The 17783-nt window shown below is 46.1% G+C and overlaps 1 protein-coding gene across 2 annotated transcripts in view; it reads left to right on the plus strand.

Annotated features, from left to right (window-relative positions):
* The window catches only part of palld (palladin, cytoskeletal associated protein), a 262041-nt gene that overhangs the window by 54220 nt on the left and 190038 nt on the right, over positions 1-17783 (plus strand). For both annotated transcript variants that reach the window (XM_052019755.1, XM_052019756.1), the window contains exons 5-8: positions 2143-2205; positions 6561-6702; positions 8173-8196; positions 13409-13531. In XM_052019755.1, the coding sequence (XP_051875715.1) occupies positions 2143-2205; positions 6561-6702; positions 8173-8196; positions 13409-13531 (352 nt within the window). The remainder of the gene's footprint in view (positions 1-2142; positions 2206-6560; positions 6703-8172; positions 8197-13408; positions 13532-17783) is intronic.

Raw genomic sequence — 17783 nt, forward strand, 5'->3', positions numbered from 1 at the left:
TTGAATTTGAAATGGGCACCTCTGTTTCCCAATCCCTCATCCCTCCATCTCTCTGTTTCCTCTGGATTTATAATCCTCAGGGACGTTTGCTCACCAACAGTCCCAGCACCTCGATCATCCCAAATTGTTATCGTTCCACCGTTCGGTGGCTGTGATATTAACTGCCTTAAAATTCTTTCTCTAAATCTTCTTTGCCTCTCTAACCACCTTTCCTCCTTTAAGGCATTCCTTGCAAACCTATCACATTGGCCGAGATTACGGTCGCATGAATTTGGCCCAGTGCCAACCTTTGATGCGGCTTCTGTGAAACACGTTGGAATAATTTGCACCGTTAATGTCGCTATGTGAATATTGGTTGTTGTTGCTAAATTCTATGCAGCAAAATCCCACAAATAGCAAAGAAAATCCCTCAATTTGGTGGTTAAGGGGGGGACCTCTCATACCCAGTTGTGCAGACAGAATCTCCAAAGCAACATCAAAAAAAGACAACACAAACCTCATTAAACATGGCACCACAGTCAGTTTGGATGCTCACTTTCTTTTCAGAAAGTTCCTGTTGAACCTGCTTCCTCTATTCCTTCAGGCAATGTAATATAGATTACACCTCGCCTCACCAGACACATTCTCCCACCCTCGCTTTGAGGCTCTCCTCAATCAGTACCTTTTGAGTACTGACCTTCCAACAGTTGGAGATTTCTCCCTGTTTACTCAATCAGAGCTCCTCATAAGTACAATTAAACCTGGCATGACTTGAGGAGAACAGGCACAGCTTCAGGGAATTCCTCCATGGACTCAGAAGACATGAGAACACAAGAAGATAGGAGCAGGAGGAGGCCACTCGGCCCCTCAAGCCTACCCTGCCATTCAATATTGATCAGAGCTGATCTGCTCCAGGCCTCAACTCTTCTGTGGCAGTTCCCCAGGGACCCCAGTTGGAATTGGTATGTTATTGGCACATGTACCGAGGTACAGTGAAAAACTTGCATACCGTTCCTACAGATCAATTCATTGCACAGTGCATTGAGGTCGTACAAGGTAAAACAATACAGAATGCAAAGTAAAGTGTAACAGCTACAGAGAAAGTGCAGTGTAGGTAGACAATAAGGTGCAAGGTCATAAACGAGGTAGATTGTGAACTCAAGAGTCCATCTTATTGTACTAGGGAACCGTTCAATAGTCTTATAACAGTGGGATAGAAGTTGTCCTTGAGCCTGCTGGTACATGCTTTCAAGATTTTGTATCTTCTCTCCAATGGGAGAGGGGAGAAGAGAGAATGTCCGAGGTGGGTGGGGATTGATTATACTGGCTGCTTTACCAAGGCTTTCCTCAATCAGTGTAGACAGAGTCCATGGAGGGGAGGCTGGTTTCCATGATGTGCTGAGCTGTGTCCACAACTCTCTTTAGTTTCTCGCTGTCCCGGGTAAAGCAGCTACAAATTTATCTCTTTAAATACCTTCAGTTATCCAGCCTCCACAACCCTTCAGGGCAGAGAATTTCAGAGATTCATGGCCTCTGCAAGAAGTTCCTATGCACCTTTGTTTTAAATGACCATCCCCTAACCTTGTCCCCTCGTTCAAGACTCTCCCACTAGTGAAACATCTCAGCATTTACACTGGACACACAGGAGACTGAAGATGCTGTAATCTGGAGGGAAAAAGCACTGCTGGAGGAACTCAATAGGTCAGGCAGCATCTGTGGAGGGAAATGGACAGTCGAAGTTTCACGTCAAGGTGAAAGGTTTCAACCCGAAACGTCAACTGTCCCCCAGATTCTACCCCTCACCCACATACGAGGGGCAATTTACAGCAGCCAATTAGCCTACCAACCTGCAAGTCTGCAAGTCTTTGGGATGTGGGAGGAAACCCATTTGGTCACAGGGAGAATATGCAAACTCCACACAGACGGCACCCAAGGTCAGGATCAAACCTGGGTCGCTGAAACTGTGAGGCAGCAGCTCCTACTTATTCCCATTGACTGCTTTAACCAGACTAACGACAGCACAATACCTCTTGTCAGTGACTCCAAAGCAACATTGTCCGTTAATGTGACATTAAAGCCTGTCTCTGTCTGAGTAAAGCAACAGCTTGAATTTGGCTAGGGCCCTAACAATCAGTCTTAACTTTTCCTTATCTTTTTTTTAAGATCCAGAGTCCTACACCTTGCCTTCCAGTCCAGGATGGATTCTCCCCTCCTGTCTTTACAAAGGTCAGTCTTTTCGAATCCATTTCAGTTTGAAAAGGACAAAGTCTATGTTGACTGGGGATTGATTCACCCAGGGTCACCAGGATCGGGGGGGGGGGGGGGGGGGGGGGGGGGGGGGGAGGGAGGAATCGACCAATGACGTGCTTTATTGCAGCTGTCGGCCAATGACTGCTCTTCATCCACTGAGACTTGTGATAAGTGGGTGAGCAGAACCGAAGGGTCAATGAGAGAGGTAGGAGAGAAGAGAGGTGAGGAGTGAGAAAGTGAGATGGAAAGTCAATGAGGAAAAATAAAGTGAAAAATGACAGCAGAGAGAAAGAGAGAACAAAACACAAAGAGACAGAGAGAGGAAGAGAATGAAAAAAAGAGAGCAAACTTCTCTGAGGTGCAGTCACTTGAAGTGTAGGACAGACTGTTGCACCGAACCTGTTTTAGGAAGGTGGGGTGCATGTGGAGGGGATGATGCTAACTGCAGTTCAGGGCTCGTTAATATTTCAGACCCTAAATCCACTTCCAGAAACGGGAAGCCAATCTTTAATTTGTAGCTCCTGCAAGAACCCAGATGGCATCCACAAGCACTGTTGAACTAAAATGTAGTCAGTCAGTGTGGGACAACGACGGGACTTACAGGGTAGGCATTTCAGAAAGCTGAGGAGGAGCTGTGCTGGAGAATGCAGACCCATGTGCTGCTTCCGCAGAATTACTCTGGCAGTTCCGGAACAATCTCTCCATTGTTTTCAGCTTGGATTCCAAGGTAGGGTGTTAGTTCCTACCTTGGCACTGTGCCCATATACCTTTCACTATTGCAGATGTGTTGACTTTCCCTTTTGCTTCCCTCATTTGCTCATTCATTACGTGAATCCGCAAAGGTCCCACTCTGAGATGCCCACTTAACCTGTAGTTATCAGTTAAATGTTATTTAACCTGTAGTGATTGTAGTTAGATGTTACTTAACCCATAGTTATTGCAGTTAGATGTTTACTGTAGTTAGATGCCACTTAACCTGCAGTTATTGTAGTTTGATGCTGCTTAACCTGTAGTTATTGCAGTTGGATGCTAACAGTATTTGATGCTTTTTTTATTCACTGAACAGTTTTTCACTGTACCTTTGGTACATGTGACAATAATAAACCAATTTATCAATTTAACCATGTAGTTATTGTAGTTAGATGCTTGCCATAATTCAATGCTTATTTAACCCTGTAACTGCTGTAGTTAGGTGCTATTTAACCTGTAGTTATTATAGTTAGACACTTACTATAGTAAGATCCTATTAAACCTGTGGTTATTGTAGTTAAATGCTTACCATAGTTATATCCTTATTTAACCCTGTAGTTATTGTAGCTAGATGCTCACTCCAGTTAAGCTATTTAACCTGTAGTTACTGTAGTTGCTTACTGTAGTTAGATGTTTATTCAACCCTGTAGTTATTGTAGTTAGATGCTTACTATAACTAGAAGCTTACTTAACCAACAGTTATTGCAGTTAGATGTTTATTTAACCCATAGTTATTGTAGTCAGATGATATTGAACCTGTAGTCATTGCAGTTAGATGCTAGTTAACCTTCAGTTATTGCAGTTAGATACATGAACATTGAATTCTCCCACTTTAGGTGATCCTCACCTCCCTTCCTCACACAACCACCCCCCCCCACCCACCCACCCACCCACCACGCTTCTTCTCTTCTTCCCTTTCCTAGCCTTTGTTTTCTACCATTTTCTTCCTCTCTCTCCTTCCCTTTGACCCATCCCCCGGTGGATCTGCTCTCCCCTCCTCCCCCACACCTGCCCATCACTATCTCTTACCTGCATCTACCTATCACCACCCTGTGCCCACCCCGCCTCCCCTCTTTCGTCCACCTATCACTGCTCTGCTTTTCCCTCCTATATATTGGGCTTCCCCTTTTCCTATCTTCAGTCCTGAAGAAGGGTCCTGACCCGAAACGTTGACCGCCTGCTTTTCTCCACGGATGCTGCCTGGCCTGCTGAGTTCCTCCAGCATCGTCGTGTGTTTCATCTAGATTCCAGCATCTGCAGTCCTTTGTTACTCTAGTATAGATGCTTGCTATAGTTAAATGTTTTATTTAACCTTGTAATTACTGTAGTTAGATGATATTTAACCCCTGTAGTTATTGTAGTTAGATACTTACAGCAGCTGCATGCTTACTTAACCTGTATTTTCCCACGTTTCAAATTTACTGTTAGTTCCACACAACAGCCATTGCCAAACCCATCAGCTTTAGAAGATTGGAGACATATTTTTTAAACATCTTCTTCACTACCTCCTCATCCTAACTGACCAAACCCCAGTGGTCAGTGGGGTATAATTATCAGCACCTTAAGAAGGCAGCTCACCGCCACCTTCCCAAGGGCAACTAGGGATGGGTAATTAAATGCTGGCTCAGCCTGCGAAGCCCACATCCCTTGAATGAATAAACAAAACAAGCCACTTAAAATTGACTAAGCAGAGCTCGTACTTCTCCACCTGCCACTCAATGGCAAACAAATCCCTCCATGACCTCACTGATCCCGAGTCAGTATTTCACTTTCCCTTACGTCACAGAAGGCGAGCCATTCAGCCCATTGAGTCTATGCCGGCTATTGGAGCAACCCTCTCACTCCCATTCCTCATCTTAGAGCTCTCAAATGCCCACTAACACCACCCCAGACCCCACTTCTCCCACCAGGTATTGGTATTGGTTTATTATTGTCACGTGGACCGAGGTACAGTGAAAAACTTCGTTTTGCATGTTATCCAGTCGGAACATTTCAAAGTACATTGAGATAGTACAAGCGAAAAGCAATAACAGAATGCAAAATATAGTGTTCAGGTTACATTTACAGAGAAAATGCAGTGCAGGTAGACAATAAGATGCAAGGGCTATGACAAGGTAGATTGTGAGATTAAGAGTTCATCTTCAACGTATAAGAGGTCCGTTCAAGAGTCCTATAACAGTGGGATAGAAGCTGTCCCTTTCTTCAACGTACAAGAGGTCCTTGCAAGTCTTATAACAGTGGGATAGAAGCTGTCCCTTGAGACTGGTGGTGCATATTCTCGAGCTTTTGTATCTTCTGCCTGATGGGAGGGGGGAGAAGAGAGACTGACCGGGGTGGGAGGGGTCTTTGATTATGCTGACTGCTTTTCCGAGGCAGCGGGAAGAGTAGACAGAGTCCGTGGGGGGGGGGGGGGGATCAGCAACCTGTATTTGCCAATGCGAGGAAACAGGACCCCCGACAAGGGAAACCCACGTGGTCACAGGGAGAACATGCAAACTCTGCACATGCAGAGGTCAGGATTGAACCCGGGTCACTGGAGCTGTGAGGCAGCAGCTCTACCTGCGATATCGCCACATGACTTTCTCCAATTTTCTCCAGTCCTGCAGATCCTTGGGACGTCCAAACTCCTCCCTTTGATCATCTTCAACCTCAATCTCTCCACCGTAGGAATTCTAAAATCTCTCCAGCCATCTTCACCATTAACCCAAAACCTACCTCTGCAACCAGACATTTGGTTGCCCGGCTTAGCGGCAGATTAGAGTCATAGAGAGATACAACCAAGATACAGGCCCTTCCACCCACTGAGTCCATGCTGACCATTGAACTCATTGACACCAATGCCACATTAATCCAATTTTTTTTATTCTCCCAAAATTCCTACGAAACCACTCCTCCCAGATTCTACCACTCACCTTACTTGGGGTAATTTCAAAGTCAAAGTGGAGTTTATTGTCATATACACAAGTACCTGTGTGCACAGGGGCAATGAAAAACTTACTTGCAGCAGCATCACAGGCACAGAGCATCAGATAAGCAGCATTCACAAGAAAAATATAAATTAAACACAACTTTTAAAGAAAGAACACAATTAGAACAAAAAAAAAGTCTATTTTAGTACAAAGTGCTCATAGTGTTGCTATACTGAGGTAGTGATTAGGGTTGTGCCAGATGGTTCAAGAACAGTTCTTAGAGCAGGATAAAATGTCGGCACAACATTGTGGGCCGAAGGGCCTGTACAGTGCTCTATGTTCTAACCGAATGGTTGAAGGGAAGTAGCTGTTCCTGAGTTAACCTATGAACCCACACGTCTTTAGGATGTGAGAGGAAACTGGAGCACCTGGAGGAAGCCCACACAGTGACAGGGAGAACATGCAAAGTCCACACCAACAGTAGCCGAGGTCAGGATCGAACCCAGGTCTCTGGCGTTGCAAGGCAGCAGCTCCACCAGACGCACCACTGTTGAGTGGGTACATGGCATTATTGGAATTGGGAAGCAATTTTGGATTAATACAGTGGGGTCACACATCATGATGCAATAAGCAGTGAGGTGGACACTAATGATAACTCTTGTCTCATGGCAGGTCTTACAAGACACCACTGCATCAGAGGGTCAGGTTGTGGTGTTGGAATGTCGGGTGAAGGGCTCCCCTCCTGTTAAAGTCCAATGGCAGAGGCAAGGAACAGAAATTGAGGACTCGCCAGATTTCCGAATCCTTCAGAAAAGTAATGCACACCATCAAGTATCGAGACTGGGATTTTCCATTCAGCTCTGCCGCCTTTCCCGGTGCATTCCCTGTCCCGCCATCCCTCAGATCGAGGAAATTCAGAGGAATATCACTTCTGCGCAAGTCGAGTTTCACTCACTCTTAAGCTGGTTTCTGTTGTCCGTAATCGAGGTCTTCCAAACCTCTGCTGCCCATGAGCCAGCTCGCACCTGCTCACCCATCACCACTCCGCTCGCTGACACACACCCTTACCCCACAATGTCACTCACACTTCATTGCCTTGGTCTGTGAAAATTCCCATTTCCAAATGCCCAGACTTTCTCTCCCTACAACTCTCCAAATAATCTGTGTTCCTCCAATTCGGGCATCTTGGTCACCGTTGAATTTAATTGTTCAACCTTCAGTCTTCAGCTCCCTGCACCCTGTAATTCCCTTCTTAAAACTTTCCATCTCTCAACCCTCCCTGAAGAGGTCTTTGACCATCTTTTTGGTCCTCTGAACATCACACGTTCCTTAATCAAATTTTGCTTGATAATACTCCTGTAAACCACCTTGAGAGTGTTTTTGTTATGTTAAGAGGTGATACATTAATGCAAGTGGCCGTTGCTTTGTTCTAAACAATTGCAGAGGAAGTAGGTCTCTCCCACAAAACTGGACGCCTCCCACATTGAATTAGTTAATTATGCCGAGTCTTTTCAAGCTGTGCTGATTCATGGTCATTTAGTCATTCAATAGGGAAACAGGCCCTTCAGCCCAAAAAGTCTGCACTGACCATCAAGCACCTATTTACACTCATCCCATTTTACTCTCCCCACATTCTCATCGATTCCCCCCAGATTCTACCACTCATATGCACACTACGAGCAATTCACAGTGGCCAATTAATCTACTGACCCGCATGACTTTGGGATGTGGGAGGAAACCGGAGTATCTGGAGGAAACCCACACGTCCACAGGGAGACGTGCAAACTCCACTCAGACAGCACCCAAGGTCAAGCTTGAACCTTGGTTGCTGGAGCTGTGGGGCAGCACCTCTACTTGCTTTGTGGGCAGATTTTACACTTATAGACACCTTTAAAAAGCCTTAAAATATATCTTATAACTTCCTTAGAAACTTACTGCTTGATCGCAGCATGGTTCTGTCCAGTCTTAAGAATTTGTTTCTGTCATAAAACAATTTTCACCTCTAAGAATCAAACTACACATGATTTACAGGAATAGTTTTATCACAATTAGTTATAAATTGTGTTAGTTTTACTTTCAGAAAAATGCAAGTGAGTTTGAACAGAAAGTTGAGAGAAAAAACATTTCTGAAAACATTATTGCACCCAATTTATGATTAGATCAGCAATACCTAAAGCTGAAACTCGACTCTGGAATATTGAATTTTACTGAGGAAGCAAGCTGATGTATTTATTGTTCTTGGTTTTCTATTTCATGTGTATTGCTCCTGATGTGATCCTCCCAGAGCCTCGAACAGCTATGGATCCTGGTGAGTACTTGGGGAGTGACCATTAATGTTATGGAATAGTGAAGGTTAAAGATTTGTTTGTCTCCATCAGTGGAACCAAGCACACTATACACTCCGCTTCCAAAGACTAGTTCCCTTGAAGTCAACAGACATGAGTATTGGATGCAAAAATCAGTAAAAAAAAATTCTGCAGATGCTGGAAATCTGAAATAAAAACAAGAAAAAGTTGGAAACACTCAGACAATGTCAATGGAGAAAGAAACACAATTTCAGGTCAATAGCTCATTGTTAAATGTTTTTGCTGCACTAAAAGTGCTTTGTAATCTCTGATTAAGGGTCGTCGACTTGAAACATTATGTGTTTCTTTCCACAGATGCTGCCTGACCTGCTGTTTCCAGCATTTTCTGTTTTTAATAATGGATTTTGGAAATATTCTATAATCCACCAAAACTGTTGTACTAGATCTGGCAGCATACTGATTATGTTAGTGGATCAGCGGCCAGAGTTCTGGGCGTTGATGAAATTGATGTGTTCTGCACAGGTGCATGAGGCAGCACCAATGCAGTTGTTGATGTAGTGGAGAAAGAGTTGGGGAGTAGTGCTGGAGTAGGTTTGCAACAAGGATTGTTCCTCATGCGAGGGCCCATGCAAGAGCCCATGGCTATGTCTTTCTTGTAGGAAGTGGGAGGAATCAAAAGAGCAGTTGTTAAGGGTGAGCACGGGTTCCACCAGGTGGAGGAGGGTGTTATTAGAGGTGAACCGGATGGATCTATGTTCTAGAAGGAAACAGAGGAGCCCTAAGGTCTTCCTGATGGGGGACAGAAGTGTGCAGGGACTAGTCATCCATGGTAAAGATGAGGTGATGTGGGCCAGGGAACTGGAAGTGGCTAAAATGGTGGAGAGGCTGCAAGGTGTCCCGGATGTAGGTCGGAAGGGACTGAAAAAGGGGGGCAAGACAGAGTCGAGGTATGAGGAGGTAAGCTCAGTGGGGCAGGAGCAGGCAGAAACAATGGTCCTACCAGGGCATTCCTGTTTGTGAATCTTGGGTAGGAGTTAGAAGTGGGCAGTACGGGGATGGGGAGCTATTGTCTCCAGAGTTCTGGATCATTGATCCAGGGATGTGAGTTCAAATCCCACTACAGCAGCCAGGGAATTTAAATTCAAGTAATTAAATAAATCTCAGTAATGATAATAAAACCTTTAGCTGTGCCAGTGTGTTTCCCTCAGCTGTGCCAGTGTGTTGCCCCAGCTGTGTCAGTGTATTTCCCTCAGCTGTGCCTGTGTGTTACCCCCAGATATGCCAGTGTGCTTCCTTCAGCTGTGCCAGTGTGTTGCCCTCAGTTGTACCAGTGTGTTGCCCCAGATATGCCTGTGTGTTTGCCCCAGATGTGTCAATGTGTTGCCCCCAGATGACAGTGTGTTTCCCTCAACTGTGCCAGTGTGATGCCCCCAGATGTGCCAGTGTGTTGCCCCAGATATGCCTGTGTTTCCCTCAACTGTGCCAGTATGTTGCCCCAGATGTGCCAGTGTGTTGCCCCCAGATGTGACGGTGTGTTTCCCTCAACTGTGCCAGTGTGATGCCCCCAGATGTGCCAGTGTGTTACCCCAGATGTGCCAGTGTGTTGCCCCCAGATATGAGTGTTTCCCTCAGCTGTGCCAGTGCATTGCCCCCAGATGTGCCAGTGTTCCCCCAGATGTTCCAATGTGTTTCCCTGAGATGTTCCAATGTGTTGCCCCCAGATGTGCCAGTGTGTTGCCCCAGATGTGCGCCTCTTTAGCCTTTCTCCCATCGAGGCACTCAAGGCTGCCTCACTGGAAGTACCAACCCTGACTGCCCTATCTTACTCCCTCTTTAATCTTCAGGTCAGATCTATCCACATCGAGCTAATCTTGCCCATTCAGTACAGTCTAGCCTGTCTTGTTGACCCTGTGGACTCAGCCACTGGGGAAGCTAGCACCTGGTATCTCTGTCCATTTCCCTCCACAGATGCTGCTCGACTCACTGAGTTCCTCCAGGAGATTGTGTGTTGCTCCAGATTCCAGCATCCGCAGTCTCTTGTGTCTCCACCCTGTATCTCCCTCCAGTGGTCCACCTACTTCAAAGACCCTCACTCACCAAGAGAATACTGTGGCTGACTGGCTGTGCACCCCTGGATTACAGCAATGCTCCTTGTCCCAAGGTGTAGCCTCCCCAGCTGCTTATTCATGTATGGTCATACAGCATGGAAATGGGCCATTCGGCCCACCACATCCATGCCAACCAGTGGGTACCATATGTGTTAATTCTATCTTTCAGCACTTGGCCTGCAGCCTTCTATATATGGATGACTCAAGTGCTCATCTAGACACTTCTTAACTGTTGTCGGCAACTCTGCTTCCCATCTCTCTCTCCTTAAAATTAGTAAATTGATTTATTATTGTCACATGTACCAAGGTACAGTGAAAAACTGTTTTGCATGCCATCCATACAGACCATTCCTTCACATAAGTGCATTGAGGTAGTACAAGGGAAAAGCAATAACAGAATGCAGAATAAAGTGTAACAGTTACAGAGAAAGTGCAGTGCAGGCAGACAATAAAGTGCAAGGTCATAACGAGGTAGATTGTGAGGTCGAGAGACAATCTTATCATACTAGGGAATTGTTCAATAGGCTTATAACAGTGGGATAGAAGAAATTGATAATTGGCATATTTTGGTCACATGTACTGAGATACAGTGAAAAGCTTTTGTTTGCGAACCATCCAGACAGATCATTCCAGACATAACTACATCGAAGTACAAAAGGAAAACAATAGCAGAGTGCAGAGTACAGTGTTACAGTCACAGAGAAAGTGCAGTGCAAGTAGACAGTAAGGTGCAAGGGCATTACGAGGTAAATTGTGAGGTCAAGAGTTCGTCTTTATCATCTAAGAGGTTCAAGTTCAAGTTTATTATCATGTGCATACATACCCAGCATATAAAGGAAGTACAAAACTCTGGGTGAAAAAGGTTCCCCTCAGATCCCCTCTAAATCTCTTCCCTGCTTAGCTTAAATCTAGAGTTTTATTCACCTTTGATACTGGGAAAAGGCTCCTGCTGTCCACCCTATCTATACCCTTCAAACATGTACCCCCCTGAACCTCCACACTCCAGGGGAAACAGACTGGCCCTCCATCATCTTCATCCTCCATGGATGATCATCCTCCAAGCCAGCTTTTCCCATCCCACTCACCTTCAGTGAGGCCATCCACAACCCCAAGTCTGGTCGGCCCATCACACTGTGATTGATCTCCTGCCCTGGTTAAGTTTTAAGATTCGCATTGTTATTTTCAACTACTTCCCTAGACCAATCCCCTCCTGCCTCGTGATCCCCATTTCTAACCTTCCAGGGTATCTGTGTTCCTCTATTTCTTGCCTCTTGAACATCTTTCTTCAGCCCAGCTATGCTCACAGTAGGGCTACAGCAATAGACATCAGACGCTGGAGCAACGCAAAAGTGCTGGAGGGACTCGGGGTCAAGCAGCATCTGTGGGAGGAAAGGAATTGTTGACGTTCAGAATCAGAATCAGATTTATTATCACTGACATATGTCGTGGAATTTGTTGTTTTGCGGCAGTGGTACAGTGCAAGACATAAAAATTACCATAAATTACAAAAATAAACAAGTGGTGCAAAAAAAAGAGGTAGTGTTCTTAGGTTCATGCATCGTTCAGAAAACTGATGGTGGAGGGGAAGATGCTTTTTCTGAATCATTGAGTGTGGGTCTTCAGGCTCCTGTATCTCCTCTCCGATGGTAGTAACAAAAGGGCATGTCACAGATGGTGAGGGTCCTTAGTGATGGATGCTGCCTTCTTGAGGCACCACCTCTTGAAGATGTCCTCGATGGTGGGGAGGGTTGTGCCAGTGATGGAGCTGGCTGAGCCTACAACCCTCTGCAGCCTCTTGCGATCCTGTGCATTGGAGCTTCCATACCAGGCGGTGATGCAACCAGTCAGAATTCTTTCCACCGTACATCTATAGAAATTTGTAAGAATCTTTGGTGACGTACCAAATCTCCTCAAACTCCTAATGAAGTAGAGCCACTGGCGTGCCTTCTTCATGATTGCATCAATGTGTTGGACCCAGAATAGATCCTCTGAGATGTTGACGCCCAGGAACTTGAAGCTGCTCACCCTTTCCACTGCTGACCCCTCAATGAGGACTGGTTATGATCTGTGTACTTCCCCTTTCTGAAGTCCACAATCAATTCCTTGGTCTTGCTGACACTGAGTGTGAGGTTGTTGTTGCGACACCACTCAACCAGCTGATCAATCTCACTCCTGTACACCTCCTCATCGCCATCTGAGATTCTATGAACAACAGTGGTGTCATCGGCGAATTTATAGATAGCGTTTGAGCTGTACCTAGCCACACAGTCATGACTGTAGAGAGTAGAGCAGTGGGCTAAGCACGCATCCTTGAGGTGTGCCTGTGTTGATTGTCAGTGAGGAGGAGATGTTATTACCGATCCACACTAACTGTGGTCTCCTGATAAGGAAGTCGAGGATCCAGTTGCAGAGGGAGGTACAGAGGCCCAGGTTTTGAAGCTTGGTGATTAGTACTGAGGGAATGATTGTTATGAACACCAAGCTGTAATCGATAAACAGCAGCCTGACGAATGTTTTGGCGTTGTCTGGGTGCTCCAAAGCAGCGTGGAGAGCCTTCGGGTCCCGATGCAGGGTTTCGACCCAAAATGATGACAATTCCTCCCCCTCCCCCACCACCTCCGCCCCCACAGATGCTGCTCGACCCACTGAGTTCCTCCAGCATCTTGTTTGTTGAAAGATATATGATGGACTGTTCAGACAGGAGAATTTGTCTGCCAATATCCATAGAGATAAAAAGTTTTATAAATTTCAAAGAAGTTTATATAAACCAGAATCTACAGGATCTTTTTGCTTAGTCTCTGTTCTCTTACCCCACTGATATCTATCACAGTATTTGACGTTGCAACACATTATGTTCTTACTAGTCGTGACCTTCAGTGTAATTTACTATTTTGTGAAGTACTTTTGAATTTCCTGATTACATGAAGAGAAAGTTTTGTTTTATAATTTGCAGCTCAGCCGACGTAGGACATTTTTGTGAATCCTTACAAGTGCGTTGGTTCAGCTCACCGATGACACTTCCAACTGACTGTCAACATATCCAAGCACAGGTTGTGCAAGTGTTATCCAGAAGTTTTGCTGAAATACAATGCTTTGATTCTTTCAGCCGAGGAGATTTGCACCCTCGTGATTGCCGAAACCTTTGCGGAAGATGCCGGAAGATTCACTTGCACAGTCACCAATCCCTTTGGCTCTGTGTCATGCAATGCTCAGCTCACAATCTGTCCAGGTAGGTGCCAGCAGTAAACCGAAGGATTGGGCAGCAGGGAAGAGAGGAAGACATCCTCCTCAATGGAACATTGAATTCTCCACCTTCCGGTAACCTGCTCCCTCTCCGTCCCTTTTTTCTATGACATAATCAAAGACCCCACCCACCCCGGACATTCTCTCTTCTCCCCCTCCCATCGGGCAGAAGACACAAAAGCCTGAAAGCACGTACCACCAGGCTCAAGTACAGTTTCTATCCCGCTGTTATAAGACTATTGGATGGTTCCTTAGTACAATAAGATGGACTCTTGACCTCACAATCTACCTCGTTATGACCTTGCACCTTATTGTCTACCTGTACAAGGAAAAAACAATAACAGAATAAAGTGTTAAATTTACAGAGAAAGTGCAGTGCAGGTAGACAATAAGGTGCAAGGGTCATAACAAGGTAGCTTTTTCAGGTCAAGAGTCCACCTTATCGTACTAGGGAACGGTTTGGTAGTCTCTCCATCGGCCAGTCTATCTGTTTCTCCAGCTCTGGGTCACCTCTGCATTGGTCTCCGAGACATATGCAGCAGCTTGGTCCAGTGCCAAGCTGAATCATTCAGAGCAGACCCCCCCCCCCCCCCCCCCCACCCGTCCACGTATATACCCTCCACCCTCCAGTGCGAGGCACAGAACTGCTTGGCCATTAAGGGTTGCAGCTACCGAGGTGGACCCAAAAATAAAGACAGTGGAATGAAATGCCTGCAGCACCAGCTGTCGAGACCGCTCAGAGTACCTCGCGTGACGGGTCATTCTTGCCGTGCAGTGACTCTTTTCTGGGCAATGTGGCACCATTCTGTGCCATCCACAATGCCCAGGGTTCAGTGGTACAGCTGTGACTGTCGACTTTGTACACTTCCTTGCAGTCATCACTTACTGTGACACAGAAGGAGGCCATTCAGCCCATCAAGGTCATGCCAATCCCTCGCATAGCAGTCCCATCATTCCCCTCTCATGAGAGTCATAGAGCCATAGAGCACTACAGCAGAGAAGCAGGCCCTTCGGCCCACCTAGTCCATGCCGACCTAATCTTATGTGCAGTCCTATCTATCTGCACCCGGACCATATCTCTCCATACCCCTCCCATGCATGTACCCTCCCATCCATGTACCTATTCAAACCTCTCTTCAATGTTACAATTGAACCTGCATCTACCACTTCTGCTGGCAGCTCGTTCCACACTCGCACCTCCCTCTAAGTGAAGAAGTTCTCTCTTAAATATTTCACCTTTCACCCTTAACCTATGTCCTCTAGTTCTAGCCTCACCCAACTTTAGGGGAAAAAGCCTGCATGCATTCACCCTATCTATACCCCTCGTAATTTTGTATACCTTTATAAGATCTCCCCTCATTCTCCTGCGCTCTAAGGAATAAAGTCCTAACCTATTCAACCTTTCCTTATAACTCAGGTTCTCAAGTCCTGGCAACATCCTTGTAAATTTTCTCTGCACTCTTTCAAGCTTATTGATATCTTTCCTGTAGGTAGGTGACCAGCACTGCACACAATACTCTAAATTCAACTTCACCAGCATCTTATACAACTTCAACATCATATCGCAACTCCTGTACTCAGTGCCCTGATTAATGAAGGCCAAAGTGCCAAAAGCTCTCTTTATGACCCTATCTACCTGTGATGCCACTTTCAAGGAACTATGGATCTGTGTTCCCAGGTCCCTTTGTTCTACCGCACACCTCAGTGCCCTACCATCCACTGTGTTAGTCTTACCCTGGTTTGTCCTCCCAAAGTGCATCACCTCACACTTGTCTGCATTAAATTCCATCTGCCATTTTTCAGCCAATTTTCGTAGCTGGTCAAGATCACACTGCAAGCTTTGATAGCCTTCCTCACTGTTCACTACAGCCCCAGTCTTGGTGTCATCAGCAAATTTGCTGATCCAATTTACCACATTATCATCTAAATCATTAACATAGACGATAAACAACAACGGACCCAGCACCGATCCCTGTGACACACCACTAGTCACAGGCCTCCAGTCAGAGAGACAACCATCTACTACCACTCCCTGGCTTCTCCCGCTAAGCCAATGTTGAATCCAATTGGCTATTTTATCCTGAACGCCAAGTGACTTCCCCAAGGTAGGGGAGTCCAAAACTAGAGCACACAGACTTAGGGTGAGAGAGGAAAGATTTCAAAGGGACTTGAGGGCCAGAGGGTGGTGAGTACATGGAATGAATGAGGCAGGTACAATAGTATCATTTAAGGAGTAATTCTGGAGCAGCCTCCCATGCGGGACGTTCAACAAACACAAAGCTGGAGGAACTCAGTGGGTCAGGCAGTATCTGTGTCGAGACTCTCGTCCCAAAATGCCGGCTGTCTATTTCCCCTCACAGATGCAGCTCGAGCCGTTGAGTTCCTCCAGCAGGTTGCTTGTTGCTCCAGCTCCCCGCAGCCTCAGTCTCGTGTCGGGACTCCCCTCTCATGACTTTCCCTATACCCCTGTAACTTAGATTCATAGAGTCATACAGCAGGGAAACAGGCCATTCGGCCCAGCCTGTCCATGCTAACCAGTGGGATCCCATCTGTGTTAATCCCACCTTCCAGCACTCGACCTTCTTTTTCTAGACCCAGTCTTCTATACCCAGGTGATTCAAGTGCTCATCCAGACTCAGTTTCCACCACTCTCCCCGGCAGTGTATTCCAGCTACTCACCACTCTCTGGGTGAAAAAGGTCCCCCTCAGATCCCCTCTTAAATTTCCAACCTCTTCTACGTAATCTTTGTCCTCTCATGTTATCCAGTTTGATTCTCTCTCTCTCATGCCTGCCAACTTCCCTTTGGGACTTTATTCATTAGATCCATAGGAGACTGAGAGGTGATCTTACAGAGGTGTATAAAGTCATGAGGGGCAGAGACAGGGTCAATGCGTACAGTCTTTTCCCCAGGTTTGGGGAGTCAAGAACTAGAGGATATCAGTCAAAGTCAAAAGTCGAGTTTATTGTCATCTGCGCAAGTCCATGTGTGCACAGGTGCAATGAAAAACTTACTTGCAGCAGCATCACAGGCACATAGTTTAAGGTGAGAGGGGAGAGATTTAATAGGAACGTGAGGGGCAACTTTTTCACCCCAGAGGGTGCTCTGTATATGGAAGGAGGTTGAGGCAGATACATTATCAACATCTACAGGCACATAGACAGGTGCCTTTAGGTAAAAGGTTTAGGGGGATATGGGCCAAATGCAGGCAAATGGGACTAACTTAGATAGGAAGCTTTGTCAGCATGGACCAGTTGGGCCAAAGGTCCTGTTTCTCAGGGTCTTTTGCCACCCACCTGCATTAAGAGGTGCTTTTTAGTGGCCAATGAACCCGTCAGTGCCTCTCTGAAACATGGGAGGAAACTACAGCACCCAGAAGAAGCCCACGCAGGGACAATGTACAAACCCCACCCAGACAGCACCCAAGGTCAGAACTGAACCCAGGTCCCTAGGGCTGTGAAGCAGCAGAGTTACCTGCTGAAACACGTCGCTGCCAGCAAGATATAGACCAGTTGATAACGTGGACAGAGAAATGGCGGATGGAGTTTAATCTGGACCAGTGTAAGGTGTTGCACTTTGGGAGGTCAACTGCAAGAGGAAAGCGTACTGTAAATGGCGGGACCCTCAACAGCATTGATGTACAGAGGGCAGGTATGGTAGTGTAGCGGTTAGTGTGACACTATTACAGTGCCAGTGACCCGGGTTCAATTCCGGCCACTGTCTGTGACGAGTTTGTACGTTCTCCCCGTGACTGCGTTGTTTCCTCCAGGTGCTCCGGTTTCCTCCCGCATTCCAAAGACGTACAGGTTAGGAAGTTGTGGGCATACTATATTGGTGCCAGAAGCGTAGCGACACTTGCGGGCTGCCCCCAGAACACTCTACACAAAGATACATTTCACTGTGTGTTTCAATGTACATGTGACTAATAAAGATCTTTATCTTTATCTTGGGGTGAAAGTCCATAGCTCCCTGAAAGGGAGTCATAGAGTCACGCAGCATGGAAACAGGCCCTCTAGCCCAACTGGTCCATGCCAACCAAGATTCCCATCTAAGCTAGTCCTGTTTGCCCACATTTGACCCATATCCCTCTAAACCTTTCCTGTCCATGTACCTGTCCAAGTGCCTTTTAAATGTTGTTAATGTACCTGTCTCTCAGGACAAGTAGATAGGATGATAGAGAAGGCATACAGCATACTTGCCTTCATCAGTCAGGGTGTTGAGTATTACCGTCAGGAAGCC

The sequence above is a fragment of the Pristis pectinata genome, chromosome 7 (genome assembly GCF_009764475.1).
Source record: "Pristis pectinata isolate sPriPec2 chromosome 7, sPriPec2.1.pri, whole genome shotgun sequence".
Classification (NCBI taxonomy): Eukaryota; Metazoa; Chordata; class Chondrichthyes; order Rhinopristiformes; family Pristidae; genus Pristis; species Pristis pectinata.